The sequence below is a fragment of the Peromyscus maniculatus genome, chromosome 16 (genome assembly GCF_049852395.1).
Source record: "Peromyscus maniculatus bairdii isolate BWxNUB_F1_BW_parent chromosome 16, HU_Pman_BW_mat_3.1, whole genome shotgun sequence".
Lineage (NCBI taxonomy): Eukaryota > Metazoa > Chordata > Mammalia > Rodentia > Cricetidae > Peromyscus > Peromyscus maniculatus.
Window position 1 is genome coordinate 33,616,101 of NC_134867.1, and position 14,865 is coordinate 33,630,965.

The 14,865-nt window shown below is 40.0% G+C and overlaps 1 protein-coding gene across 1 annotated transcript; it reads right to left on the reverse strand.

The window, feature by feature from the left end:
• Positions 1–412: 412 nt before the first annotated feature.
• On the reverse strand, positions 413–12,144 carry Tmem244 (transmembrane protein 244). Its single transcript, XM_076552995.1, is given in 5 exon segments — positions 413–465; positions 3,259–3,384; positions 9,011–9,084; positions 11,883–11,969; positions 12,116–12,144. Coding segments are annotated over 5 exon segments (369 nt in total).
• Positions 12,145–14,865: the final 2,721 nt, after the last annotated feature.

The window sequence follows — 14,865 nt, forward strand, 5'->3', positions numbered from 1 at the left end:
CATTGCTCAGTACATAAAGGGACATTTATGGCAATCCTTCATAGGTTCAAATTATATAAAAAGGAGAAGTAGAGTATAGGGTGTGTGTGTGTGTGTGTGTGTGTGTGTGTGTGTGTGTGTGTGTGTGTGTGTATGTGTGTGTTTACTGATCTATTTTTGACTCAAACACATGCTAAAAATGCAGCAAGTCTGGTGTGGATTATTTTGGGGCTGTCCTGGGAGCATGTATGTGCCAGAAGAGACAACCAGTAGATTCTATCTTTAATAAAATTGTGATGGTTTTTATAATTCAGACAATTTCATAACTATCTTAGAATAATGTAATAAAATCTATGCCTAAGGTAAAGTCTATTTCCAACATTTATTCTACTTAACATTGTTTTGTGCATTAGAGCATCTAAACTTGAGCCCTTCATGTACCTAAAGCAGCCCACCAATGTGACGTCAAGGGGAATGCCAATGTATCTGCAATAGAAAAAGAAAAAAAAATGCTGACATTCATGTCCAAAAGTATGCATTTTTATTAACTTACCAAGAGATATTTATGTTTGATCAAATATATCCATATGACAACATTTTTGTCTGAACTCATGAAACTAGGTAGCCAAAATTTATTTTGCTGTAGAGCAGCAGTTCTCAACTGGTGGGTCATGACCCCTTTGGGGGTCAACTGAGCCTTTCACAGGGGTCACCTAAGAACATAGGAAAACACATATTTACATTATGGTGCAAACAGTAGTAAAATTACAGTTATGAAGTAGCAATGGAAATAATTTTATGGTGTGGGGTCATCACAATGTAAAGAACTGTAATAAAGGGTCGCAGCACCAGGAAGGTTGAGAACCACTTCTGTAGAAGGTCATTCATTTATTCAGGTGAATATTTCTAACACCCCCCATAGGAAAGGCATCGTGAATTGTCTGGAGATCATCTGGAGGAATAAGCAGTAGTGATGATTCCAAGACTGTGCTAAGCACCCAGTACCTCACACCCTAGGGATTCTGAATCACTTCTCTTTTGTTTTAATTGCTTTGAGAATCTTGCTATGTAGCCCAAGCTGGCCTAGAACTTGTGATCATCCAACCTTTGTCTCTTGAGTGCTGGGATTACAGGTGTGTACCACCACACTGCTGGCTTTGATCTATATGTGCTCCATCAAGCATTTGTTCAATAGTTTCTGCATGGCATGTATCAGGCAATTTGATAGCATTTTTTTCTGGTTACAGAGTTAATAATTCCTCTCAAACTTAAGGATTGGACCATATGATGCTCCCAAATGCTCCCCCTTTTTTTAACAACTATCTTATGGCTATCTTATAGAAAACTGAGATCCCTAAGGTAAAATAGAGAATCTGAGAGGGCTGTGGAGGAGGGGGGACTACCCAGTGATTCTCTGACAAACTGATGGAGAGATGGAGAGCTTGTGTCTGATGATACTAAAGCTAGAAGATAAATTGGCTGGGACTTCCTAAGGCAGTGAAGCTGGCAAGAAGCAATTCACTTGGACATGTGTGCTACTGAGCTGGTGGCAGCTCATTCTATCCATATATCAAGGCACTGGAGATACAAGACTGGTTTAAGTTGGTGATAAGCAACAGTTAACGTTGAGGTAGAACATGCTTGAAAATGATCCACACTTTGACTAGTATGCTTTAAAAAAATAATAATAATGTAGGATAGAAAAGGAGAAAAGATTAGAGAAGAGTAAATGTTGAACAGCTGGATGAAGAGATGGGTGGAACTATCTATCTCTCCCTGAGTGTCATGTGCTAACTGCTCTTCAGACAGTTTCTCAGGATCTCATTGAAAGTTCACCCACCAGGTCTCCCCACTGTTGCAGTGAAGGAAATCTGTGTGGGAGGTGTGACTTGTTCATGACTTCCCTCTTAGTAAAAGGTAGAACTCCAAAGCAAATGTATTTTAATTTTGACTCCCAAGATCATCAGTTAAAAACAAAGACATGTTAGAAATGATATTCCTTTTTAATGTTTATTCTCACCACCCCCACCCCGTATGTGTGTGTGTGTGTGTGTGTGTGTGTGTGTGTGTGTGTGCATGTGTACATGTGTGGTGATATATTATGTACCCCAATAAAGCTTGCTTGGGAATCAGAGGACAAAGCCAGTCACAATATTAAACATAGAGGTCAGGCAGTGGTAGCACACGCCTTTAATCCTAGCATTCCAGAGGCAGAGATCCATCTGGATCTCTGTGAATTCAAGGCCACACTGGGAACAGTGGCACACGCCTTTAATCCCAGCACTAGGAAGAAAGTAAGATGGCAGGGCACAGAAAGCTATATAAGGTATGAGTAAACAGGAAGTCTCTCTCTTGAGGCTGAGGATTTGGTGGAGGTAAGCACTTGGCTGGCTTGTTTTGTTTCTCTGATCTTTCAGCTTTCACCTCAATATCTGGCTCTGCGTTCTTTTGTCTTTTGTGTTTTTTGTTTTTCGTTTTTGTTTTTTATTAATAAGACCTTTTAAGATTCATGTTACATACACTCACATTTTAAATACACCTATGCACAGGCCACAACACACATGTGCAGGTCCAAAGATGACTTGCTGGAGTCATTTCTTTCCTATCCACCCTGTGTATCCCAGGAATTGAACTCAGGTCTTCTGACTTGGTGACCAGAAGTGTTACCCCCTTAGTCATTTTGTTGTCTCAGAACTGGAACTATGAAAAATAACCTTTGACCTGTAAATACACTAGGTTTTCTTTGTTTCCTCATCTTTTTGGTCCCAGGGAAAAGTTTTGGGGAAAAAAAATAATTATTAAGGAGGCAAAGCCTATGTAAGCCTATGGTAGTTAAATGTGAAAAGAGGAGGAACATTTGCATGTCAGTACAGCCCTGGAGTGAAAGAATTGGTGGGAACCATTCCCTGCCAAAGCACAAGTTCAACTCTTAAGAGTGGTTTTGTGGGACCCCTGGTAGTGGGATCAGGATCTATCCCAGGCACATGAACTGGCCTATTGGAGCCCATTCCCTGTGGAGGGATGCCTTGCTCAGTCTTGATGCAGAGGGGAGGGGCTTGGTCCTGCCTCAACTTGGTTTGTCAGACTTTGTTGACTCCCCAAGGGAGGCCTTTCCCTTTCTGAGGAGTGGATGGGGGGTTGGTGGGGTGGGAGAAGGGGAGGGAGGGGGAACTGGGGTTGGTATGTAAAATGAAAAAAATTTTTAAATAAAAAGAAGAGTGGTTTTGATACATCAGATATAATACACCTTCCTTGTTTCTGTTATTTTATCTTGCGTACCAGCTGATGTGATGAGTACAGGAAGTATAGTCATGGAAATCACATAATCCCAAACCCATTCTTATGCAATCAGAGCAAAAAGCAATCCACAAACCAAGTAGGTGACTTCTGTTGAGACTAAGAGGACTGCAAACAGAAGAAAGAAGGTGATTATTTGTGCTTAGAACATTTAACAATTCTGAAATGCAATTAACACACGACCATGAAATCTTAATCTGCCAAGAACTACTTTAAATTTAATCGTTTTTTAAATTAGAGAACTTTATACTTGAACACTGTATTTCTATCATTTTCACTCCTCACTCTTATGCTTCCTACCATGTCTCTCCCTTTCCCTCCGAAATGCATGACCTCTTTTTCTTTAATTGGTATTGTTACATATATATGCAGATGTATGTATACATGCATAAATACAACCTGCAGAGTTCACATTGTCACCTAACAAGACCTGCATAAGGTTGATCTATTGGTGGAAGTATTAAGGCCACTCCACGTAGTGAAAAGAAGGTTTATTTTGTGGGGTAACTTACAAGTGAAGGGATAGGTTACAGGGTCCGGGGAAGGTGTGGCGCAGTCCCGCGGTGTTCTCTGGGGAACTCTGCTCGGTCTACCTCCAGCTTCCAGGATCCAGGAATGGAGAGAGCCAGCGCATCTGGTTCTCAGGTCTTAAGGGCTCCTCTCTCGGCCCCGACTCGTAGGTGTGACAGTTACTGGAAGCCTCAATGGGGGTAGTACTTCCAGGTCAAGGGCTGGAGCAGCCACCCACTACACTGATCAGTTGACAAGCCACCATGCGTGGGGAGCTGCAGGCCATTAGTGGCTCCAAGGAGAGGGAGAATCATTCTTCCCCAGGGAGGAGCTCCTGATAGGTTATCCAAACTCAAGTAGTCACTCCTAAACACATGTACATACATGCAAAGTATTTTTGGTTGAAGTTTTGCAAATGTTCTCTTATCCAAATTCAAATGTGGATAAGAACTTCTCACATTTTCTATCTTCATTATCCTCATGTTTAAAAAAAACAACAACAAAATATAATTTCTGTTTCACAGTTTTTGTGGTTAACATTGAAGTTACAACACAGTCCATGCAGGCAGGCCAGCTATTGAATTGTGAATCTAATTTTAAGAAGTATGAAATATTAATGAAATTAATGAAAAAATTCAGTTCTGAGTTTTTAGGAATAAAAAGATGAATGGGTTTATTCAATGGTAATTTTCTTTTCTTTTGGTACACACAGTGCTTAATTAGAAATAAGTTCCTTCGTGCTTGTGCAATCATTTGGTATGTTCAGGTAGTCATCTGAGAAGCAAGGTTTATCACCATAGGTGAAATAAAGCCTTATCAATGACTGGTGTAGCTGGAAATGCTCCCAAATCCACTGGTTGTCACACAGGGTTTTCCATGAATGAATATAAAAAATTGGTTATTTATAGGCCAGGACCACAAATCTTGGTGCCTTGGGCATATGAAGGGACAGCCCTTTGCCTTTTAAAGATGATAATAGTTTCATGGAAGAGATCCATCCAACTTTAACAAATGTATTTGATATGCCACCAAAGTCCCTTTGTAAATAATACTAGTCCCATAAAAATTCCCTTTCCTTCACTTTAAAACTATCAAATGATTGGTGTGTTCATATAATCCTGGAATCAATACATGTAGGCAGGCAAATGTGATATTTTGCAGGGCAGAAAGTAAAATAATCACCCTATTTCCTACTGTGTGGAGGTAATTTATTAACTAGCAAACCAGAAATTGCAGGGGAGAATATGAAAGACATCTAGCAAGCGAGTTCCAGGCGACGTCTTCTGAAGGCATCCCTCATGCTCCTCTTCAGTCTCATTCCATTTAACTCAATAGGTTTCGGAAAATGAATGGAGAATTCACATCAACTCCTTTTTCTAAGGCATGGAAATCCCTTTGACTAATGTAAATCAGGTTAGCCTGTCCATCAAGTCAGATGTCTATCAGTTCATCCTGTTCTGCACACTAAAACCAAGGAAGGAAGTATTGTGCTGCATCTTACTGATATCACCTAGTACACATTCCTTCTGCTTCCTCAGCTTTTTTAAAAAAAGACAGGGTCTGGCCATGTAGCCAGGGCTGGCCTAGAATTTGCTATGTAGTCCATGTTGGTCTCAGACTCACAGAGATCCATCTGCCTCTGCCTCCCAAGTTCTGAGATTAAAGGTTTGTGCCACCACATCCCACATTTGTGGGAGACCCTCCCACCTTTTTAAAAGGTTCCTATGAGCAGGAGAGAGAAATAAGAAACATTTTAGATACAAAGATAGCAAAGATGAGACAGACAGAAACACGGGATAGCTTTGGGAGGACCTAGGTCAATACCCAATGGCCCCTTTTGTTGCTTCAATAGGCCTTTTTATAACAACGCGAAGGGGTGAGGCAAAAGACCTCCCCCTTGCTAGATCAAAGCACATCGCACAGCCAAGTATATTGAAAGCCAATCCTTTCAAACACCTAGTAACCACTCATGTGATCAAGTCATCACCTTATGCACCCCTTCTGGGTAAAACGAGCTCAGATCTCACAAGGAAACCTCTGTGGGCTCCCACACACATTCTAGAGAGATTTCTATTGTCAACATTTGATTTTATAAGTTAACTTAAAGCTGCTTGGAGAAGGTGAATTTTGTCTTTTGTCACAAGGTGTATTGGCATGTACTGATGAAGAACACTTAAGCTTTGCTTAGGGTTTGAAAGCAAACACAATTCCAAGTACAGAACTTGAGGCCAGGGTACCAGCAATTCAGTATCACCTTCAAGGTGAAGAGTTCAAGGACAATGAGCAGGGTTGGGAACAGACTACTGTTTGATCTAGACTGACCTGTGCGACACAGCAGAAAGATATTAGTCATGAAATAGACTCACTGGATGCACATTTCCCATTGCCATTGCTACATCTGAGCTTGAGGGCAACAGAACTGTTGAAACAGACCAGAAACTTGACCCTAAATCCAAGGCCAGAGCTTTGAGACTGCCAGGAAACTTACCTCCCAATCAGACAAGCCTAGATTCTCAAAGCAACAAAATTAAAGCGGTCTAACTAAGCTTCATCCTCCAAAGCCCCCAAATTAAAGATTTACAAGGTTAGGGACTTACTTGTGCACAAATATCCGTGTTTCCTTTAAGAAAATAACAATGAAACCTGAGTTAGATACCCAAGGACCTCCACTGACCTCTACTGTATGTAAATATTCTTCTCCACAAAGCCTGTGGCATCCCATCCTCACTGACTGACCCAAAGGCAAGAATAAATATGAACAGATGGGTCTGAAATCTTTCCCCTATTCCAAATACATGTACGGTCCATAGCTGACTTTTTTAAATAACTAACTATCATTTTTGCAGTCTTGGTGCAAAAACAAACCCAATTCAATAGGGAAGTGCATGAAGAGAAAGTTAATAGCGTGCTTGACATCTTCTACCTTGTTACGATAAACATCTCTTGCTCTGACAGATTCTTTGCTACCCAAAATTGAATCAATAATGGCCCCCAAACAAGGTTATCCATTGGAAGAAGACATCTTAAACTTTTTATTAGAATTCAGTAATTCTAGCTGACCAAGTTTCCTATACAAATCATATTTATTTGAAATCTGTTTTTTTTCTAGCTTCAGGCAAGTTTGTACATTTCCATAGTTTTTTTTCCCAGAAAAGATCATTCCGTGGTTTCCTGGTGAATTTTAATGTTTAAAGAATCAACAATACATTTTTTGAAATGGAGGATGAAATTTAACATAATATTAGGAATAACTGCAATGAGAGAGTACATTTATGATTTATTTCCTTTTTCTCTTTTCTATATCTAGGTGTTTTAAGCTCTCCTGATTTATGTGTTTTATTTTACAAAGAAAAATGATGTTGAACTTGAATTTTCTAAAAATGAAGCAAACTCTTCATGAATGCCCCAAAACAAGTGTGCTTTGTGTACAATCAGAGTAAAAGGGTTCACCTATTAACACACCAGGCTTGTGAATTTATGAGATACAAGTTATTTATTGTGCAAACATATCAAATTTAAAAGAGACACGTTTTTTCTAAGTATCTTCTTTCTTTCTTTCTTTCTTTCTTTCTTTCTTTCTTTCTTTCTTTCTTTCTTTCTTTCTCTCTCTCTCTCTCTCTCTTTCTTTCTTTCTTTCTTTCTTTCTTTGGTTTTTCAAGACAGGGTTTCTCTGTGTAGCTTTGTGTCTTTCCTGGAACTCACTCTGTAGCCCAGGCTGGCCTCAAACTCACAGAGATCCACCTGGCTCTGCCTCCCGAGTGCTGGGATTAAAGGCGTGTGCCACCACCGCCCGAGTATCTTCTTTCTTAATGTTTCCCCCTGGAGTAAAGTGGATTTTTTTTTTTTACTTTTTAATTGATGCGTGATAATTATGTCTATTTATGGAGTGCAGTGTGGCATTTTGATACATGTACGTGATGTGTAACGGATAGTTCAGGCTAACTGGCATATCTGTCATCTCAGACATATATTGTTATTTCTTTGTGTTAGGAGCTTTCCAGATCTCTCCACTAGCTATTTTGAAACATCCAATTAATTGTCACCAACCCCAGTCGCCCTCTTCTGTGCTACAGAACATTTCCTTTGCAAGCAAGTCTGCATTGTTGGGAGAAGAAAAACAAAACAAAGCAGGAATGTGCAAAGCAGGACATGAAGGTTCTCTGTCACCACCGCGGGGAGAGCATGGCTCGATGCAGAATTCTCCGGGCTTCTTTCCACGCACACCGTGGTGTCTGTTCCTCAAAAATGAAACGATGCCGTGCAAACTCCGCTTCACTCTGTCTCGTACCTCACAAAGACTTTGTGTGTCAATCCATTGCCATGTCTCTCCCTTTTTTTGAAAATGTATTTACTGCAATGGGATACATGCAGCAAGAAACACACCAGAAAAAGGGAGGTAGGGAAGATGATGGAGGGCATTTGGGAAGAAGCAAATGAGTAAGAGTGACAGGTATGGATAAAAATAGCACAAAGCGCGCACTCTCTCTCTCTCTCTCTCTCTCTCTCTCTCTCTCTATATATATATATATATATATATATATATATGTATGTATATATATATATGTGTGTGTGTGTGTGTATGTGTATGTATGTGCATGTATGTATTATGTATGTATTGTGTGTGTCGATGATAATAAAATGAAATAAAATTTACATAAGAATGTGAGAATTCACAGGGTGGTGGTGGCACATGCCTTTAATCCCAGCACTCGGGAGGCAGAGGAAGGCAGATCTCTGTGAGTTCAAGGCTAGTCTGGGCTACAGAGTGAGTACCAGGAAAGACGCAAAGCTACACAGAGAAACCCTGTCTCGGAAAAAAAAAAAAAAGAAAGAAAAAAAATGTGAGAATTCTAATTCCTTCCCTACATTTATGCTATTCTTACCCACATCCTAGGAATATTCGCTTAAATGTCTATGTATTATTTATTGCGACCTGCATACATGTGAAGGTCCGAGGAGGTGGCCCTCTCTTTTTATCACCTGGGTTCCATGGCTCCCATAGTTCCCATGGTTCCAAGGTTTTCAGGCTTCACTGGGCCACCTCGAGGACTCCACATTAAAAATTTTGATACTACTTTTCCTAATGAAGTCAGATGTCATCTACGGATAATCAAAAGAAAAGCCTAATGTTTTTGCACTTTCTACTTCACAAAATATTTTATTTTTGCTTGCATTTGGTCCACTTATCAATAAGGATTAAAAGATTAAAAAAAAAACCAATTACCTTTATAATTTGTGTTGAGCCATGAAGGACGTGTTTTGAAGTCAAATGGTGCCAGGACATCCAGTTCCCACACCCTGAGAGATTACAAATGAAAAGTTTGCTCTGAGGGAGATCAATCTGGTCTGTACATCGAAGCTTTACACCTCACTCTTCACATATGAGGACATTTGACCCACCTATGTTGAGCACATTTTGAAACTGGCTGGCAGGATGGCCGTCAATGAACATCTTGTCCGTATTGCCTTCTCTGCTCAGTTAAATCTACTTTTGTCAGGGCTGGAGAGATTGCCTAGGGTTAAGAGTGCTTATTGCTCTTGAAGAGGACCTGGGTTCAGTTCCTAGCATTCACCTTGCAGCTCACAAGCATCTTTAACTTCTACCCCAGAGACTTTCATCTGGCCTCAGTAGGCGTTTGCACAAACATGGTGTACATAAACTCATGCAAGCACACACACCTATTTAAATAACAATAATAACAAACGATAAATAAATTTAAATCCACTTTGATCATTAAGTAATCTTAATTATATTTAAGGTCTCAGCTGTAAACTTGGTAGTTCTGTCCAGTAAACGAGGAGAACCTTTAATATGGAGAGAACAGGGTCTTGGAAGCCAAAAGACACAAATCTAAGCCTTGTTATAACTGTGAACTTGGACAAATCATTTAAGGTCTCTGGGTTTCAGTTCTTAACCTTAAAGTAAAGAGATTAATTTGTGAGGTTCCTTCCTGTTCTTAGAGCTGAGTCTATAAGTTATACACCTGGACTGGACTACGATGAGGAATGAAATCCTGGGCAGCTGGTCAACCAGTTAGCTGCTGTCAACAACTTCAAGGTCCAATTATCTCAAATTCTTTATCCCTGCTGGGAAAGTAGCCCTCACCCAAAATCTCAGTTCTTGAAAAGTTAAGGTTGAAAGACTGAATATTTGGAGTATCCTGAGCTATGTAGCCTGAATTTCTCTTGAAACAAACAATAACCAACAAGTAACCTATTATAACATTAATTATGCACATAATCTGACTTGTATTTATTTAAAAGCAATGAAAACAATAAAAGCTAGTTTTTGTCTGTTTTTGTTTTGTTTTGTTTTGGTTTTTTTTTTTTTTTTTTGAGACAGGGTTTCTCTGTGTAACAGCCTTGGCTGTCTGGAACTCCCTTTATAGACCAGGCTGGCCTCACAGAGATCAGCCTGCCTCTGCTCCTTAATGCTGAAATTAAAGGGGTGCGCCACCACTTCTAGTGTTGGTACATATTTACAATCCCAGCAATAGTGAGGTACAGGCAGGAGGCGCAGGGAGCTTTGGAGCCAGCCTGGACTGCACAGACACTCTTTTTTTCCCCCCACCAAACACAAAGAAACAAACAAAAATTCCTCACCACAGACTCACATTAACTCGGAATCTTCAGCTCATTTGCTTGGAGAGCCAGGAAGAGTATGCATAGTTTTTACTATCTCTAGCCCAAGGCCACAGTTGAGATTATGAGTATACACTGGGCATTCCTCTGTGGGTATGTCAGCAAGCATGCTGAATGACATTCTTTCCATTGCAAAAGTCAGTTGATTTATTTTTGGGATTAATTTGCATAGCGAAATGGAATTTTCTGCTTTCATAGTAAAATTAAATTACATAAATACTCAATTTATAGGAAGTTAATTGTAAGTATATATAATTTATTTTAAGGAAATTGTGTTGGCAACTTAAATTTGTAGAGAAAAATGTCAACTAGACTAAGATAAAAAAAATGGCAAAAATGCCTCAAACTGACAAATTGTATCATTAAAATCCACCAGTTGGGCTGGAGAGACTGTTCAGTGGGTAAATTCACTTGTCACTAACCCTGACGACCTCAGTTGGAGCCCTTGACTCCTCATGGTGGAAAGAGAAAGCTGCTACTTGGGTGTGGGTACATGCACCCACATACATACACATAGGTAATAAATAAACAAATGTAATTTTAAAGCACACAGATTATCTCATTTTGTCCTCATGACAACCCTTTTTGTAGATTATGATTTCCCCTAGACAAATGTAGACACTGAAATAAGAGAACTTCTGTGACTAATTAAAGACAAATCAAGAATGGAACTGGAGAGATGGCTCAGCAGTTAAATGTGCTCCCTGCTTTTGTTGAAGACCCAGGTTGAAGGGCGTCTTCCCTCATCTATACTCTGCAAGTACCTGCTTAGGCATGATGCACATAAACTCAGACATGTGTGCGCACTCAGACACGTGCGCGCACACACACACACACACATAAAAGTCAATCAGTTGATCTTCTGAAAAGTGAATCAGGAAGTTAGTAAGAACCTGGGCCAGAATGCATCCCTGGCTTACAGTCCAAACTTATGTCTAGTATGTTTTTAGAAAATTCTTAAATGAATGTGGGCTCTCTCTCAGATGTTGTCTAGTGCAAACTCTCTCTGTTTCAATACCAGCCCTAAGAACATGGTTTCACTTTTCCTGCAGTATGAAATAATTCTGCCTGGTTCTAGCTTCGTTCATGGCACTGACTTTTGTCATTTTTGTTTTTTGTTTTTTGTTTTTTTTTTTAATTTTTCGATACAGGGTTTCTCTGTGTACCTGTGCATCTTTCCTGGGACTCGCTTGGTAGCCCAGGCTGGCCTTGAACTCACAGAGATCTGCCTGCCTCTGGCTCCCGAGTGCTGGGATTAAAGGCATGCGCCACCACCGCCTGGCCCGACTTTGGTCATTCTTAATAGCAGAATGTTAGTTTGTATTTACTTTCAAGACAAAATTTTAGATGCCATCAAGAATCTACAAGCTATAATCCATCAAGCCATGTCATCAAGTATAAACTCCTTTTACTCCATGTCCACTTTTAAATCGAGTTTGAAGACATCTTGCCGCTCCCTTGAGTGGCAACACATGCTCAGTGATGGGTAGTAAACAGTGTAGAATAAGATGACACACACCAGAAGGTTTCTGCAGAACAACCTGTAAGGAATCGGGCGGAGAGATCTAGCGGACTGAGCTTTTGTGTACAATAACTTACTTAACAAGGAAAAGAAGAATAACTGATGTGTGGCATTGGTAAACTACATATTACTTGAATACTTGTGGCTGAAAGGGACTCAGAGTACCTGGTATTGCAGACAGAATGAGCTGCCATGTCACACCATGACACCCAGGATCAATGCAGTCCAGAGAGCCATACCACTCACCCTGCATTTATCCAAAGAGACATCCTACACGCCAATTGTGTTCGTCACTTTTCGTGTTGCTGTGATAAAATACTTGACAAAAAAGAAAAAAGAAAGAAAAAGAAAATCCAGGAAGGATAGGTTGATTTGGGTTCACAGTGTGATGGTCCAGTATATCAGGGCACAGAAGGCATGGTGACCAGAGCTTGAAGCAAGCTGGTCATGTGTCTGTACTCAGGAAGGAGATGACGAGAACACTAGCGGGTGGATCATTCTTCCTTTGTGTATAGTCCAGCACCCCAGCCATGGACCCATGCTGCCTGCACATCAGGTGTGTCATACAACCTCAATTAACACAATTTACAAACCCCCTCATAGGCATAGGCATAGATTTGTTTCCAAAGATAACTCTGGGTTCTCTCAAGTTGACAATCAATTGTGTAGACTCTCACAACAATATTTATATCCTAACTTGACAAAATCATGCTAAACCCCAGATATAATACTAAAAATAATAAGAGGTCATTTTGAAATAATACTCCCCTGCACACATATAATAATGCAATTAATGGCTAAGCCCGTTTGCAAGAATTTTCAGAGCAATTGATTAAAACACAATAGATGATGTTGAAATGGACCCTTCTACATGTGAGCCTCACCAAAAAGCGATACAGATTAATGGAGACCAATGGATTATTCAATAAAAGATGTGAAATTGTCTGGCTTCCAGCTAGAAAAAAAATCCCATTAGATTCTAGTCTTGTACCAAATACCATAATAAATTTCCAAATGGATTAAAGGCTTAAATGCCAAGGAAGAGATTGGGAGAAAATATTTGAAACATATATATCACAGGAAAGGGCTTGATAGCTACAATATAAATTCCCACAAAAGGCAAACAAATGGAGAGAAAAATGAGCAAAACATATAAATATGTGTTTCATGTGAAGAAACACTTAAAAATCCAAGAAACAATCAAAACCTCCTGAATCCATCATCTATCTTCAAAAACACATTCTTTAAAATGTCAACATTTCACGTGGGAAATTTTCTATTTAGTCGCCCTGCTTTGGAATTTGTTTAAAATCATTTTTTGCTCAGTCAACACACAATACTTTAGGAATCAGTTTTCCCTGGGTGATAGATTCACTGAAATCTTCCAACCTAATGGGCCTGCATAAAGAAGGCACTGTCCACTAGAAACAAGGGGAAAGTCACTGGTGTTGCATACCACGCCTAATTTTGTCACCGCGGAACTGAATTTACAGATTTATTAAGAGTCTACCTCTCTCAGCTATCTAAAAATGAATGAGCAACCTTGTCTCAGGGGATGTATGAATCCAGACTCTGGAGTTCTGGGACCTTTGGAAATGGCACCACTCAGATTCACCGCATTATTCTCAACCCCCTCCTAGTCTTGGCCTCTATGTCCCCCATACTTGCACACCAGAACTCTTCCCTCTGCCTTCCATACTCATCCCATCCTTATCCTTTCATATCTCGCAGGCTTTACGCTCTAACCTCTCCTCCCTCTTGAGTCTGGGTCTTTCCCCTCAACACTTAGTTTCCTTTCATCATTTTCTCTCCAAGAGACATCCACAGGCATGTAGAGGCATGATGGCCACATTTTGTACATGTATATATGTGTGTGTGTTGTATATACATGTACATGGTGTGTGTGTGTGTGTGTGTGTGTGTGTGTGTGTGTGTGTGTGTGTGTGCATGTGTATATGGAGGCCAGAAATCACTGTGAGGTGTCCTTTTCTGCCACTCTCCAAATGATTTTCTAAGGAAGTACCTCTCACTGATTTCACTGAATGAGCTTACCTCTGGGGATCAACTGCTCTCTGTCCTTCTACTCGGCTTATGGATGCATACCCCCATGCTTGGCTTTTTACATAGAGTGGGATCTGAGCCCAGATCCTCACGCTTGGACTACACACACTTTATCAGCTAAGCTAGCTCCCCATCCCCATGCACATTTTTGCTCATATTATTTGCATAAAATATTTATTTCATGCTGACATTGTCGCATATGCATATAATCAACTTTGATGGCATGCAAGCCATCCCTCTTGATAATCCCTCCTCTCTACATTCCCCTTCTTCTTCACTAACAGGAATCTTCCCCTTCCCTTTTCCTTATTCTCCCCCCACTTCTCTCTCTCCACCCATCTCTCAGATTAAATATACGAGAGAATACAGGGAATATGTGTCTTTCTGAGTTCAGTTTATTTCAATTAGTAAGAACACAGCTTTCCTGACAAAGACATACATTCTTTATTCTTTATAGTGGATTTGTACCTTGTTCTATCTGTGTACCACATTTTCTCTCTCCACTCATGCACTGATGGGCAACAAGCTAATTCCATAACACGACTGTCCTGAGTGGTACCACAACAAATGCGCACACAGCTCTCCATGCTGTGTTACTGAACTTGGTTCTTTTGTATATAAGGAAGGCATAACTGGTTCATGCATCATTTTTATTTTTACATTCTAAAGACCTTCCAGACTTATTTCTGTAGTGGCTGCACTAATTTACATTCTTGCTCATGTATAAAGACTGTTTCTTCCACATTCCTGCCAGCATTGGACATTCTTACTTCCGTGGATTTTATTTCTTTTTGCGATATCCATTCTGATCTTGATGAGATGAAGCTGAACATAGTTTTGGTTTGTATTTCTCT